At 33.7% G+C, this 16,614-nt stretch overlaps 1 protein-coding gene and 1 pseudogene across 2 annotated transcripts; one reads left to right on the top strand and one right to left on the bottom strand.

Annotated features, from left to right (window-relative positions):
• Nucleotides 1-3,526: 3,526 nt before the first annotated feature.
• LOC115952870 lies at nt 3,527-7,169 on the top strand (annotated as a pseudogene). The gene has a single exon (XR_004083585.1). The product of XR_004083585.1 is annotated as a putative calcium-transporting ATPase 13, plasma membrane-type (transcript).
• Nucleotides 7,170-7,996: 827 nt separating this feature from the next.
• Nucleotides 7,997-16,104, bottom strand: LOC115952871 (proteasome subunit alpha type-3). The gene is made up of 10 exons (XM_031070199.1): nt 15,866-16,104; nt 15,739-15,778; nt 15,555-15,638; nt 14,455-14,528; nt 13,531-13,617; nt 13,084-13,168; nt 12,894-12,940; nt 11,776-11,841; nt 10,350-10,440; nt 7,997-8,307 (listed from the first exon to the last, which is right to left on the bottom strand). Exons 1-10 carry the CDS (start codon nt 15,967-15,969, stop codon nt 8,236-8,238), a joined length of 750 nt encoding a protein of 249 aa, XP_030926059.1. The 5' UTR covers nt 15,970-16,104; the 3' UTR covers nt 7,997-8,235.
• Nucleotides 16,105-16,614: the final 510 nt, after the last annotated feature.

Below are 16,614 nucleotides of genomic sequence, written 5' to 3'. Positions count from 1 at the left end.
TTCATCCAAGAGATTATATCTTTGATTTTGTCTATCCATTTTGATAAAATAATATATATAAAATAATTAGCATTTACCTAAAAACAAAAGAAATTTTGATAGAGAAAAATGAAAAGTAAAATTTTTGAAAAATTAAAAATTTTTACACCCTTCAACAATTGCAAACATAATAACATATTAATAAGATGCACAACAATTGCCAAGAGTATAATATATTTAAAAAATAATTTTAAAATTTAAGAAAAAAAAACATAGTTAACTATTTAATTTTTTTTTTTAAGAATAAATATCTGATACTCAATTTTTTTTTTTTTTAAAAGTTAAAGATAAATATCAGATTTTTTTTTATAATAGTTTTACACTTTTACTTCCATTCTATTAGTATCAAATTTAATCCAAAAAACCTATTAAAAAACCATCGCAAATTCACATTCATCAAATTTATCTCTCTCTCTTTTCTTTTCATGTTCACAGTTTCTCCGCTGTTAAAAAAGAATGAACAAATAAACCTGAAAAATCACCGACTTGGCTCGTGAGATTTCGGCTGCCATTGTACTTATCTATGGACACCCAATCTGTAAGTCTCTTCAATCCATAAAATGCCAAAAATCACTACTCCGAACAACTACACGTTTTATTTTATTTTTTGGAAAACCTAAATTGATTAATGTTTATTTAATTTTTTTTTATTCAAGCTTAAACTAAAAAATTAATTTCTTAATTAATTAGACATGAAAGCTAAATTTCTTATATAATTTCTAAACAATCCAACTAACATTATAAAAAAAATAAAAAATCAATTGACAATCCATAACAATTCTCTAAATTGGATTAAACTTAAGGAAATCAACTTGAACAAATACACAAAATATATTCAATTGGATGGAAAAAAAAAAGTAGAGTAAATAAATACGTACTTGTAAAGTTGTAGGTAGAAGAAGAGAATAATAGAGATTGTGTAGGTAGAAGAAGAGAATAATAGCACAAAGGAACTGTATGATGGGTATTAATTATGAATTATTTGATATATATATATATATATATATATATATATACACTTCACATTGAAGAATTTTACATGAACAAAAAGTTTAAAGCTAATTAAACCACCATGTGATATGCCAATTGCTGGCCACGTGAAGTATATACTTTTATATCCTTAAAACTAAGATGCCACATATGCCAAAGAGGAAAATTATGTATATATCCTCTCTTGAATTTTAAAGTTTCAACCTCATGGGGTCTTATTGGCCAAGGAAGCACGACACTGTTTTATACGTAACATTCGTCTTCATCTTTAGATTAAGTCACATTTGAGTGAAAGACAAATTGCTTTAATTAAATTAAGATTTTTATCCACTTAAAAATTATAATTGAAGAAAAATTATATCTACTTAGAAATTATAGTTGAAGAAAACTTATATATATTTTTTCTTAAAATCTAAAAATTTAAGAAAAATTCTGCAATTTGGTGAAGCCACTTGACGCAATCATGGTGTCTAAGTCCAACTTTTATTATATATAATATAATATAATATAATATGATGATATAGATTATCAAATCTTTCTGGTTATTGAAAATTTTAACTTGCTGGTTGTCTATGTTTTATAAATGATAAAATTCACAATTGTAGAATTGGTTGATGTAGATTTTTAAGTTTTGATTGTCCTGTTAGATTTATATCATTTGCGGTTATGTTTTTTATGTTTCCTCTATAAAATTTTCAAAATTTTCATATTTTCACCTTACAAGGCTTTTATCATAATAAAAATTCTATTGCGTTCAGCTGAGTAGACTCTCAAGACATCCACAATTGCTTTCAAATTTCCTTTCTCTCTTTAGTGGATTATTTTGTTGGAAGATACTTAAATTTTTTAAAGAGGTAAAAGAAATTGATTTTTATAGGAAGAGTAGACCATTCCAATAAACATTGAGTTTGAAATAGGGAAGAAATATGATATGTTGTAGAATTTTATTCTTTTTTTTTTTTTTTTTGTAATATACAATTTTTACCCTTACCGTTTCATTCTATACAATAAAAAAACAATTATTATTCAAAAAAAAAAAAAAAAAAAATGAAGCCCAAAATTTTTGGAAATGAGATAAAAGTGAATGGGCTAAGTAAAACTGCCCAAAATTCACACACACGAGATTGGAAGTGCGTGTGTGATATAGATTTGGCTCTTGTTCCATATCTAAAGATGTTACTGGAAGTTCATATTAGTTTATAAATACAAATAGGATTACACTCCTAACTAATGTGGGATTTACAAAGTGTTTGAAACTCACTCACATAAATAATGGGACAAGTGACATTAATTTTAATTCTGTTTGATTGGCATGTCTTTTAAAATTATTTAATTTTTAAAAAAAAAATAATACATGTCTTATATTTGAATCGAAATTAGATGAAATCGATGGATTTGGGTATCTTTCCCATAATCATTGCTGTTTAAAATGACAACGAAGTCAGGCAAGAGAAAATATTTGGGTGCATGAGATATAAATTGACAAATCTTGTTTTTTGTGCAGTAATTTGTTAATGTTCATCAAAATTTGTGTATAAACAATGAAATCTAATTTACTAGTTGATATGTTTATCTATGCATGTTTAGTGCTGATGTTATATATTTTGCTTGTTGCCCAACAAAAAAAAGGTATATATTTTGCTCGGAATAGGTTATATATATATATATATATATATATAATAAAAGGTATTTCTCACACACTTTTTATTATACATTGGCCGTATACATTACCCATTTCATATCCTAAATGTAAACATCAATAAAAAAAATGTTGCTCATGAAATTATATATGGAAGTTACGTGTATTACATCAATAAATGTGAGAGAATAATTACCACTGAAAAAAAGAAGAGAGTTGCATTAGATTGACAATTAGCATAAAATTTAGTCTATTATTAATGGATGTGTTCATTAATTATTTTTCTATATATAATAATGGTTGTTACACAGTACTAGCAATCTAAGATTTTTAGTGCTAATACAATGTAAACTAAGAATTTTCCATAAGCATATTGGGTGTTTGTGTATATATTTGTCTGCGTGCGTGTCTTGTCAACTTTACTGAAAATTATATGCCGGGTACACCATATACCTGCTCTAACTTTACATACATGTTAAACTGTTGTGTGAATTATCTCATTCCTAGTATTTTCCTGATAATGCCAAATTATACAAAATGGGAAATCAAAAAGACAAAATCACGTCCATGTTGAGTCAGGAACCATATTGGGTGTTTGTGTATATATTTGTCTGCGTGCGTGTCTTGTCAACTTTACATACATGTTAAACAGTCGTGTGAATTATCTCATTCCTAGTATTTTCCTGATAATGCCAAATTATACAAAATGGGAAATCAAAATGACAAAATCACGTCCTTTACAAAATGCTGAGTCAAGAACCTTCTGAGAAATCATACTTGGGCCAGAGGTATATGTTTGGATTCTTCTGCAATTTTGTTACTATACTAACAAGCTAAATGCAGCATAGAGAAATGCAGAACAGCTCATGCATTCGGAGGTAATGCTACAACCAAATTTGATTTTGATACACCCCCTCACAGAATTTCTCCTGAAACAAACACCTTCAGCTTAATCCACTCTTCTCTTTCCCTACTTGTTTACCATCATTGTCATTCCCCTAAGGTCTTGAAACCTTGGAGAAGTAGCATGTGTAAAAAAGAAGATTTCTCAGCCTTGAAGAGGTGGCGGATGGCTTTCAATGTCATATACTTCACAAGGGTTCTAATTTCCTTGTCCAAGAAAGTTCTTGCGAAGAATGGCCCTCCCTTGCCCACACTCTCTCACATTACCATTGACGCGCAGCCCGTTGATAATGGTTCCTCACATGACAAATCTGTTTGCTTTCACGAAATTGAAACCAAAAAGCTCAATGACATGGTGAGGAACAAGAACTTTGAGGCCTTCATTCGTTTTGGAGGAGTAAAAGCACTGGCTGTGGTTCTTGGAAGTGACATAAAGAATGGAATAAGTGGTAGTGAGGCTGATCTTACTCACAGAAAGAAGGTTTTTGGTGCCAATAAGTACCAAAAGCCACCTGCTAAAGGCTTTCTCAGTTATGTCTTTGAAGCAAGCAAGGACACTACTATTATTGTACTTTTGGCATGTGCTATACTATCTCTGGCCTTTGGTATCAAACAACATGGTTGCAAAGATGGGTGGTATGATGGTGGAAGCATTCTTGTTGCTGTCATTCTGGTTGTGGCTGTTTCTGCTGTTACCAACTTCAAGCAATCCAGGCAGTTCGAAAAGCTCTCCGCAAAGGGTAGCGACATCAAGGTGGAAGTAGTGAGGGATGGGCGGCGCCAACTAATATCAATATTTGAAGTTGTGGTTGGTGATATTGTACATTTGAGGACTGGTGATCAAGTACCAGCAGATGGTTTGTTCTTAGAAGGGCACTCATTGAAAGTGGATGAATCTAGCATGACCGGAGAAAGTGACCATGTAGAAATTGATGAAAGGAATCCATTTTTGTTATCAGGCACAAAGGTGATGGACGGATTTGGTTTCATGCTTGTCACTTCTGTAGGTATGAACACCATGTGGGGTGAGATGATGAGCTTAATTATATGTGACATGGATGAGCAGACCCCATTGCAAGCACGGCTCAGCAAGCTGACTTCCTTTATTGGAAAAGCTGGATTAGCAGTGGCTGTAGTTGTTCTTCTTGTTCTCCTTATTCGTTACTTCACAGGGAACACCAAAGATGACTTGGGAAACAAGGAATTTAAGGGAAGCAGGATAAAGTTTGGTGACATGATGAATTCAATTGTGGGTATTGTTGCTGCAGCAGTCACAATTTTCGTGGTGGCAATTCCGGAAGGTCTGCCTCTGGCTGTTACTCTGACTTTGGCTTATTCTATGAGTTGTATGATGGCAGACCATGCCTTGGTTCGGAAACTTTCTGCTTGTGAGACAATGGGCTCGGCCACAACAATTTGCACAGACAAAACAGGTACCCTTACTTTAAATGAGATGAAGGTAACACAATTCTGGCTTGGTAAAGAATCAATGAATGAAGGTACTTCCTCAGAAATAGCACTAAATGTTCTTGATGTATTTCAACAAGCAGTTGGTTTAAACACGACAGGTACTATTTTCAAATCAGATTCTGCAACATTTGTAGAGATTTCTGGGAGCCCTACTGAGAAAGCAATACTTTCTTGGGCTACCTTTTATTTGGGTATGAATATTGATGAAATCAAACAGACTTCTGAGATAATCCATTTCGAGCCCTTCAATTCAGTGAAAAAGAGAAGTGGGGTTTTGGTGAAGAGGAGGAAGAGAGATAAGGCTGTGTGCTCCCATTGGAAGGGAGCGGCTGAGATGATACTCGCCATGTGTTCAAATTATTATGACAAGCTAGGGATGTTGAAAGCCATGGATGAGGAAGAAAGACTGCAGTTTGGTACTATTATAAAGAATATGGCTGAAAAAAGCCTGCGATGCATTGCATTTGCCTACAAAGAAGTTGCAGAAGAAAGTGGACAGATTCTTGAGAAGCTCGAAGAAACTGGATTAACATTTTTAGGCATAGTTGGTTTGAAAGACCCATGTCGGCCAGGAGTTCGGACAGCTGTAGAATCTTGCAAAGCTGCTGGAGTAAACATCAAAATGATCACAGGTGACAATGTGCACACAGCAAGAGCTATAGCTTTCGAGTGTGGGATTCTCAGTCCTGACAAGGAATTGGACAATGAAGCTATAGTAGAAGGGGAAATTTTCAGAAATTACTCACTTGAAGAGAGAATTGAAAAGATTGATAAAATCAATGTAATGGCAAGATCATCCCCATTTGACAAGCTTTTGATGGTACAGACCTTGAAGAAGAAAGGCCACATTGTAGCAGTCACAGGTGACGGCACAAATGATGCACCTGCTCTGAGAGAAGCAAATATTGGGCTGTCCATGGGGATCCAAGGCACTGAAGTGGCAAAGGAGAGCTCAGATATTGTCATTTTGGATGATAACTTCGCTACTGTGGTGACAGTTTTGAGGTGGGGAAGGTGTGTATATAACAACATTTAAAAGTTCATTCAATTTCAGCTCACTATCAATGTTGCTGCCCTTGTCATCAACTTTGTTGCAGCTGTTTCTTCTGGTAAAGTCCCACTAACTACAGTCCAATTATTATGGGTGAACCTAATAATGGATACAATGGGAGCTTTAGCCTTGGCCACTGAAAAACCCACCAATGACATCATAGCAAAGCCACCTGTGAGTCAATCTGAGCCATTTATAACCAGAGTCATGTGGAGGAACCTCCTTTCTCAGGCTTTGTATCAGGTAATAGTCTTGTTGGTTATACAATTTAAGGGAAGATACATCTTTGGTGTGGATGAGAAAGTGAAGAAAACATTGATTTTCAATACTTTTGTCTTCTGTCAAGTATTCAATGAATTTAATGCTAGGGAACTAGAAAAGAAGAACATATTTAAGGGGCTATTCAAGAACAGGCTGTTTTTAATGATCATTGGGTGTACCATAGTTATTCAACTAGTGATGGTGGAGTTTCTAAAGAAGTTTGCTAGTACTGAGAGGTTGGATTGGGGGCAATGGTGTGCCTGCATTGGAATTGCAGCTTTGTCTTGGCCGATTGGTTGGCTCTTCAAGTGCATTCCTGTTTCTGGCAAGCAGTTGGCTAAGCAAAGATGATCTACTTCTTGAAAGACAAGCAAATATATATATATATATATAGCAGTGCAATAAAAATGTATTTTGAGTTTTAGCCAATAATTCCAAATATCACTTGTAATTTAAGTATTTTTATTTTAGACAAAGTGAAGATGAAATATAGTGCAAAGTAATGTAAAATAGATGGTATAAGCCTTCTGGAAGCAACAAGACTACTGAAAAGCACGGCTCAAGAATAAGGGGTGCTAGTAACACTCATCAAGACGACAATGTCAGAATTGCATGAAATTTGGACCACCGAAGGGAATGGTCTTCTGATCAAGACTTGTGACTATATCACGAGGTTCACCCTAATCTTATCGATTCCTTTATTAAGGCCCCAAAACAGTAATTTTTCCATTTTTAATAATATATATTTTCTTTAATAGCTTTTAAGTTTAAAAGTTAAAATAAAATCCTATCTGTTTTTAGACGTCTCTTAGATTAGAGATAGTAGTTTCAAAGCCGTCTTAGGTTTTCTTTTTACCATTTAAATGTATTGTAACTTCCAAAGCAATTCAATTTTCAGATTAATAAAAATTCAGGCTTTTATCTATTGTTTCTCTGGCTTATGCCAGCTTTGCAATACCTCCATTGTTTTTTTTTTTAAGAGGAAATCTCCCTTAACTATAACACTGCAGCAAGGATATTAATATCAATTTAGTGAGGGCTTGGATACAAAATTTAATATATATATATATATATATATATGTTGAAGTGAGAAAATAGTGATGGAAAGGACAAATTGCTTATTGGGTAAATCCTTAGCTTTGGGCTGATGTCAGTCACTACCTAGACTTTTCAAAAATAATCAATTGGCCCCCTAAGTACAATATTCACGCTTACCAAAGATTGAAAGTTTTCCTGCATCTCTGAGTCTTCTTCTGATTCCTTCTCCATCTCTTGCTATTATCCATCTACTATTTACTACCAGACAGACAATTGTGCATATATAATTGCCACTATCGAACTGAATTGTGGCAATTAAACTGACCACAAATTAGTTTTGGAAAAAGGTTTGTGCTCATGAAGCAAATTGAATATTTTAAATCTGGATAACGCATGACATTATAAAATAACATAAGAATAATATTTCCAAAATATTATAATTATTTTCTTTTCAAATCGCTTTGAAATAAATAAACTATAGAAGTTCTGGAAATAAACTTTCAAAACTATAAAATAAATAAATAAAAAGGATGAGGGAAAAAAAAAAATCGATACTTAACAGGGCAACATAAGAAGATTAGAGACACAATTAGAACAAAAGAAGATTAGAGACACAATTAGACTAGCACGTACAGTTCTATCAAAAACAGAAAAAGATGGTTTCCTACTGTCAATTGATAGGAATAAACATTTATCTCAAATACTGTAACATAATAAAGATCAATGTCTAAACGATAAAAAGCACCAGTCTATGCCATAACACATTTTGAGGATGTTCTGGAATGATATAAAGACAATTTCAGATGCAACCATGTAAAAATAAGTTAACAATGGCAATGCTCTACTAATCTGCATCCATTTCTTCCAAGGCTGCTTTGGCCGCTGCCTTAGCTTCCTGTAGAAGCTCATCTGGTACCTGAAAACAGTTTCAAAAGGAAATAATTAATGTTGGTCTCCAAATTGATGTCCTAGGATAGCTGATACCAAAATAGGTCTCTGATAACTGGTTAGATTAGTAATGGGCAGAGAGGACCCTGATTACTGGGGAGATGTAATGGAGTAAAGTCCAACAAAAACCAAACAGAGAAACTAATGATTTGCTAGACCAATAAATAGCTCCAAGGTAAATCAATATAACATAAATAGACAAGGGGCAAGAAAGGGCCAGGAATTAATTAGAACTTAGAAGGTGATCCACATTGGAAGGATATGTGGAGGACTGCCTTAATTTACTAACAGGAAGGTGGCAAATCCTGCATTTTTTTAAAAGCACATTTTTTATTACACATGAAAGTCTAACACGTTAAATATTATTTCAAGATATGGCACATCCAGCACCGTTATCTAAATATAGCAGTCATGTTATTTATTTATTTATTTTCTGGCAAGTACTGCACTCAATTTACCAAAAGCAACAGCATTGTGAGGAATACCATAGTCACAAAAAGAGTGTCTAATTCAAATTTTTTCTTATAAATATAATAGTTCAGATAAAAGAGTCTAATTCAAATTAACCAAGTCTAATTCTGAAAATGTATTCTCCCTTACCTCTACAAATAATTCTAAATGAGAATAAGTTTTTAATCCCTTCAGTTTCATTCTGGATTTTCATTCTCATTTTTACTTAAAAACACTAGTTCTCTGTCTTGCTTACCAGCCACACCTAACACCCAACATGCAGGCTACAGCCACCCACACTATCTATCCATTCAACAAGTGCTCAGTTGCCAAATTGGGTCAGGACATGAAATCAAGTGCAGTGAAGGGGAATTGGCAATTAGCTTGGGAATGTGGGAAGTTGATTGTGTTGAGATTAATGGGTGCATTGTGTTGATTTGCTGTTATTTTAATTTACATGATTGGCATTTGTTGAATTATGATACCGTTCAAGATGTTTCAGGTTCTGAAGATAATTCCCAAGTTGTTTTTTTTTTTTTTTGATAAGATAATTCCCAAGTTGTTGGTGAAGAGGTTGTTGAGAACAGTGTTGGTGTTGTTAAGGCGGGACGGGAATATTTAGTGTTGAAGAGGACTATAGGTACATTTGCTTACGGGAAATATGGGCAACATGATGATGGTGAGCCAGTTGTTTGAGCTTGCGCATCCATGGGGCCTTGATTGATTTGCCATTGTACACTTGATGGCAAGCATTTCTATGTAAAACTTGTGCAGATTTTTATCAACTATGGATGTGATTAACTCAATTAGACCATGTTAAGTTGATAACACGATGTCAACGGGAAGGTCAAAGTTTGATCCCCTCCCCCAACTTAATGTAGCAAAATTTTTTTTTTTTTTAATATATTTCTAAATAAGTTAAAATCAATATTCTTCACTAATAATTTAAAAACAAAAAAAAAAGGTTGCTAACACAATATCACTATATCAGAGATATTATGTGTGTAGCAGTTTGATATACGTAAAACTTGTGCAAATAACAGTTAATGGAAAATTTATCATTATTATTATTATTTTCAAATTATTGTTTGATGAAAAAAGCACTTCTCATACGTCATAAAATTCTCCTACACCAACTTGTGCAAGTAAAATTGAACTATCTTTTTATTAAAAATTAAAAATTAATCCATAATGAGCCTTCTTTCCTTGGGGCTTAAATTCTTCTGCATCAAGGTGATTCCTTTTATATAATTCATAGATGAAATGTGTCATCAGTCAACTGATATCTCGGCACCACAATGAAAAAACACAGGATTTCAAAAGCAAATTTACACATCCATAACTTTTAACTACATATGATTTATTAGAATTAACTGCAGAAGCATGGCACACACAAGACATGAAAAGAAAACTGGGTCTTTTATGGGTTTAAGAAGGAAGACAGTAAGACAAACACACGTAGAACTACAAGCAAGGTTGTTACAGTTAGAGCAGATTCTATCAAAAAAATTACTTAAAATAAATGTAACCCTTTTTGGCCCGATTAAATTTTAGAGATACCTTCTGATGCAGACGGTTTGACTCGTCACAGACCCAACTCAATTCCAATTCGAAGTCCTTGTCCTTTGCCTCATCATGTACTCCATAAATGCTGCTTAGCATTAACATGAAATTGTCATACAATATAACATTTGAACATTATATATTATTAAAATATGAAAGGTAACCGTTAGCTTTAACCAGCACATTCCTAGTAAATGTTCAGCAACCTTCCCCAACCCCCACCCAAAAAAGAAAAAAAAAACGCAAAAAACAATAACAATTTCATTAAGTTGATAATTTATAAGTAGATATTTTTTAACATATCTATTATTTCATAATATGACATCTAAAACGCTAGCTCAAATAACATGCCATATAGGTGTTCCATTAAGTGTCAGAAAAACTCTGCATCCCATGAAATGCATAAGCAGGAAAAAAATATGCTGTCCCATAAAGTGTACACCCAAATAAAAAGTGAATTTGGGATAATAATGCAAGTAATAAAGTACCTATAAAGGCCATGACTTAACCGAGAATGGAGGTTCTTATTGTGCAACATAAAATTTGAAGGCTAAGAACCAAATGTAGGTTCCACTCATGCACATTACATATGTGAATATGTTTTTAAATGTAAACTTACTTAATTCATTGTGTCCACTTGAATTTAGAACTGTAAAAACCTTATAACTCTTTCGATATTTCCATGGAAAATAATTCTAGTAACAATGGTTATTTACAATAAAGGCTTTGATTTTCTAGATTTAATACTAGCACCCTCCTTTCATGCTCTAATATTTTGAGCCAGAGAACTGTGAAATATGGTGTTTTCACTTCTCAGGGTTTTTTGGGTTATGCCCAAGGATGTAGTGGAGCTTCTAGCTAGCTAGAAGGGCAAGTTTAGTAAACATAGAAATGGGTTGATTTGGAACATGGTCCCCCACTGTTTTATGTGGTGTATTTGGAGGGAGAGGAATTTTCAGATCTTGAAGAAACCAAAAGATCGATTCAAGACTTGAAGACTTCTTTCTTCCAGACTTTGTTTGGGTGGACAAATGCGTCAGGTGTTCTCTCTTTCACTTCTTCGTCTGATTTGATCTATAGATTTAGTTTTTATTCTTCTTAAATTCTTAGTTTTGTTTGTCCCTTCTTTCCCTTAGTAAATGTCCTGTGTGCTTTGGTTTTTCCTGTACTTGTTTTTCTATCAAAAAGGTTTATTACTTATCAAAAATAATATTTTGACCCTCTCCCTCACTAGTAAATAATCAGATCTTAGAAATATAATATAGAGATGCAATGTATTCAAATTCAACAAAAAACAAAAATCCCAGAACCACAAATTCCTCCTTTAACCAGCCCTAATATTGATTGGCAAATATTACTGCTACATATTGACATTACAAAGTTGCAGAACACAATTCACATAATAATCTATAACAACACTCACATTTTGGCTACTTCAATAACCCCTTGGCGGCAAGTCAATTCTGAAAGCTTCAACTTTTCGATCTCTCTGTAGAAACATCATACAGCAGCAACACTTGAACATGTCAACTTGATTACAAAATATCATCAAAATATTATGCATAAGAGATGAAATTTAAACGATGCAAAATAACACAACAGATACCTCATCTAGATTTCTAAAAAAGATATAATACCCAAGCCAGCATCCACATATATAAAATTTTAGTAAAATTAGATGTTCGCCATGAAGGACCAATACTGATATTGGACACAAGATATGATACAATAACACAAACATCGTAATTCTTGAAAAACTGGGATACAATATGGCATGGACACATTAAATAATTAATTAATGGATCTTTTTAGTTAAAGTTGAAGTTAATTTCAGGTTTAAAATAAAAAAAACATTTCAGCCTCACAGGCCAAAGAATAACATGCCCACATCTAAGTCTTAATGAAATGAAAGCAACAAAGACCACCAACAAAGCAGGTAATAAAATATTGAAAGCCACAGTGCCACACATCTCCCAAAGAACCATATGAGATCACATTAATATTAACTGAATCTCAACCACCAGCAAACATGGCCCTATGCTAGACCCACCATATGGGCAGGAAGAATTTGGAGAGTTTGTCAGGGAAAAGTAGTAAATGAACAATCTCTATAATCACCACTACAACTTCTTCTTCCTCTACTATTAAGCCACCTGAAGACCCACTTCACCCGTTAGGGCCAAGCACCCTTTTCAGCTCATGCCTGGCCAGCACAACCACCTCCCAGAGAGAAGGGTTCCCATTGGTGCATTCTTTATGTTTTCCTTACCCTTTTTCTTTAAAAAAATAAGCCACTAAAGCTGTATCTTTCAGTTGGAGTGCAGTCCCCAATGGGCAAGCTCAAGGTATGACAAATCATTAATTGAGCAACAGAGAGAAGAAATGGGGTTTTCGGGAGGGGGGACTCAGAGAGGTAAATTTGTAAAGTTAGGAGTGTGCATGTTAATGACATTTAGATAATATTTTATCAAAGAAATTCTCCTATTATAATGACATCAATTAGTTGTGTTTAGAATTTGATGAAGATATAAATCAACTTACGTTTTAGCTGCCTGTCTGCCCTTGCCAATTGCAGCACCAAAGTACCTCTAGAACAAATGCCAAAACACACGATTCAAAGAACTGCCATGTAACACTAATATAAACCAACTGTAACCAATAATGATGATGCAAAAGCAAGAGGATTGGATGCTGCTACACTTATTGTAATATGTGAAAAAAATTAACTCACATATGAGACACCAGATGGTTCAACCATGTACAGCTGTGGTCCATCTCTGTCATAGCCTCCAAGAATAACTCCACATCCAAAAGGTCTGCAACACAATTAGATATTCCCATTAGGAACAAAGCAAGGAGAGAAAAAAATGCTCCCTCAGTCCCATTTGGTCCTGTTTAGAAAATCTTACTTTGTCAGGAAACATCATTTGTCTTTCCAAAAAAAAGGCAATAAGTTTCCAAAACTACCATCCTTAATTTAAATTCAAAAAAGACAATTAAACAAAGGGTATTGACTTTTCAAATAAAGCAAAGGGTGAGTTAGGAAAGTTATCAATATTTTTCTCATTGACTTCAAAGAGGGCCATATTTTAGAAGATCCAAAAGTGGAACAGAGGACCAAAAAAATATGGGGCAGAAGAAGTAATGAATAATAAGAATTGGTATTTTCTCATCAAACCTCAGCCACCAATAAAGCGTACACAGATGCACGTAACTAGCAACACGGTCAGCAAGTTCCTTGATAGGAATTGGTTCGCCATAAGTACTGCACAAAATAGTCATAAGAAAATGAGATAAGACTCATAATCGTGTAACAATGTAAAGGCAGATTATCAGCAAAGGGAATTTTGAATTTAGGTGAAACTGTATTAGGCCAAATTGTAGGAACCAAGATCATAATAAATTTGTGTGCTTTCGATCACCAAATTGCAATTTGTATCCATGTTAACAAATGACATAGAATTTGCATTTGTTAGAACCTCAAAAGAACATACCAGTTTCTGACCATTCAAAGAAACTCTGCATATTAAAGCATGAATAAATTATATTTCCTTGTTTCTCAAATAACACATCCATCCCTTTCTCTTCAACAGTAGTTGTACTCCGTTCTTTCCATCATAAAAGTAATTATTTGACTATGTAAAAGCACACAGATACATGCATGGTTCTAGGATGCACACACAATCACACACTATTTTGATAGATACTATTTAATGGTAATTTCATCAAACCTAATACAACAACCGGGTCAAACAGATGCTCCATATGGGCCATTTTACTTTGACATGACCATGATTGCCGGTGTTAGATAACATATAGTCTCCAGTGTTTCATAATTTCCAAACGTTTGGAAAACTGTTCATGTGTAGGAACAGAGAGAAAAAAGAGAGGGGGGGGGGGTGCTGTGATGTTTTCTTCTAGTAATGGTGAAAAAAAAATCACATTTACAATATCCAAAGATCCAGCCTAATTATTTCACACATTTACATTGTATCCATTTGGCAAATCAATAAAGAATGATTAGTAAGAAAATAATGAAATGAAAGATATGATGGAAAGAGAAATGTGACCATATTTAAACATTCTAGAGCACAAAGCAAACCTTTCATAATTACTAGCTTCAGACTTGGCCCGGGCAACAATTTGCCTTCCGTCTGCTGCTAGTCCTGCCACAGCCTGTAATTGAAAATCATCAGCAAATCATCAAAACAATAACCAACCGCAAGATGCTGGACAAGGGTAAAATTTCTGATACATTAAACCATTTAACCACCACAAAATTATCTAAAATTAGATGTAGTTGTTCCATCAATTAAGATAAAAACTATTTCAATTCCCATATTGGAAACTGATTATATCACAAAGATTTCCAGTTCAAATAATGTCTTTGATTAAGCAACCACGGGTGGTCTTAAGGATTGAGGGCTCTCGTAAATTACAGAACACATAACAAGACCATCCTTTTGACTTTCTGCATTCAGCTTCCAAAACATTCACTAGATCAAGGTTGGTGTTATTTCAATTATATTAGCAAACGAAGAAGGAAATAACAAGCATAAGGTAGGTGGCAACATACTTAACAAAGACAAATATCAGACTCAATGAATGGTCCTACATTTTAATCTAATCATCATAAAGTATTGCCAGTATTTAGCAAGTTCTTTTAAAATCATATATTCAAATGTGGACATTTATGATATAGGTTCCTCCTTATTTTAGCATACATTGTTTGCTTATTAAGGACCCATTGTAAAGAAACCTACCAAAAGAAGGGTTTAAATAACTTAATGAAATCCTGCTAATCCTTTTCTTTGTTATTTGTAATTACACACAAACCCGGAGGAGTAGCTATTTGAGCTAATGCTCATTGGTACTCTAACAATCCAGCTAATCGTCAAAGACCCAAAAACGAAAAACCACTCCCCCTGCCTTATTCTTAAAAGCTTATGCATTACATTGAAGCTTCAAACTTATCCAAACAAGCACTAAGCCCTTTAAGTTACACAACACGAGCACCCAGTGAGTTTAGAACCCAAAACCCCAACTATCTACCAGAAGAAGAAAGTACCCTTTTGACCTAAAACACATTGACATTACAACAATAAAGCATGTCACACAAAAATCACACACCAAAACCTAAAACCAAGTTAAAGCAACAAATTACAAAGCAGTAATTAGATCCAAACGAAAAAGGGATTGTACCATTCCGGAGTGGCGATGAACAGCATGAATTCTTCTATTGGAACCAGGCAACATCATCTTCGATGCTATTAACTTCTCCACACCCTAAAAATTCCCCACCACAAAATAATAAATATATAACATCAAAAAAATAATAATAACAATAACCCTAATGCTAAGAATCCAAGAGGGTAATGATATTTACCATAACAATCCCATCTTTGCATTTGATTCCAATAACAGTCCTGGAAAAAAAAAAATTCAAAATTTATTGAGGAAAAGTAAATGGGTAATTGAAACCGATCTAGGAGTGAAAGAGAGAGAGCAGTAACCCGCTGTTGTCGACGGCTTTGGCAGCGTATTCGATCTGGAAAACACGACCATCTGGAGAGAAAGTGGTGACCGCGAGGTCGTATCCTGTTCCTATGCTACTCATATTCTTATCTTTGTCTTTCGATTCTTCTTGCTCTTCTTCTTCTTCTGTACTATATGTGTGTGTTTATAAAAACAGTGCTAAAAAGACCAGTGGGAGAAGGGGACCTTTTGCCTTTTTGTCTACCGATATTTCTTTCTTCTCAAGAAATATGGCAAATGTTTATTATTATGTTTTTTTTTTTTTTCAAACTTTTGCAATCTTTGGGCTTCATAAATTAGAAAGGGATGGGAGGTGGGACTCGTTTTTTTTTTTTTTTTTTTTTAAGGCCCAATAAGGAAATCTCATTGATATAAGCCGGCCCAGCTCAATACCAAGCAATTTATTCTTATATTTAAATATTACTTAAACTAGTCGCTAACCCGTGTTATGCACGAGAACCTATATATTTGTGAGGTAGACTAAAATAATTTTATAAAATCTTAAATTAATTAAGAAACTACACCATTACATGATTTGTTTTTGTATGACTTCAATTTGTGTTACAATTTGATGAAGAAATCATTACTTGAACGTGCAATGACTTATAAAAAATTTGTCATACAATTTCAGATACAGCAAAAAATAACTCAAAAATTCAAATATTAAAACTTCTGAAAGACCAAAAAATATTAAAGAATCAAATGATTCACTGCTTAGAAATTATTG

The sequence above is a fragment of the Quercus lobata genome, chromosome 7, assembly GCF_001633185.2.
Source record: "Quercus lobata isolate SW786 chromosome 7, ValleyOak3.0 Primary Assembly, whole genome shotgun sequence".
In the NCBI taxonomy this organism is placed as follows: Eukaryota; Viridiplantae; Streptophyta; class Magnoliopsida; order Fagales; family Fagaceae; genus Quercus; species Quercus lobata.
Note: the sequence above shows the minus strand (reverse complement) of the source record. Positions and strands in the feature narration are given on the sequence as shown.

Coding starts and splice junctions, on each gene's coding strand:
- LOC115952871 (XM_031070199.1), bottom strand. CDS start 15,969: ATGAGTAGCATAGGAACAGGATACGACCTCGCGGTCACCACTTTCTCT. Junction 15,779..15,865: donor AAAGCCGTCGACAACAGCGG/GTTACTGCTCTC, acceptor TTTTTTTTCCAG/GACTGTTATTGGAATCAAAT. Junction 11,842..12,893: donor GGCAGACAGGCAGCTAAAAC/GTAAGTTGATTT, acceptor ATGTTTCTACAG/AGAGATCGAAAAGTTGAAGC.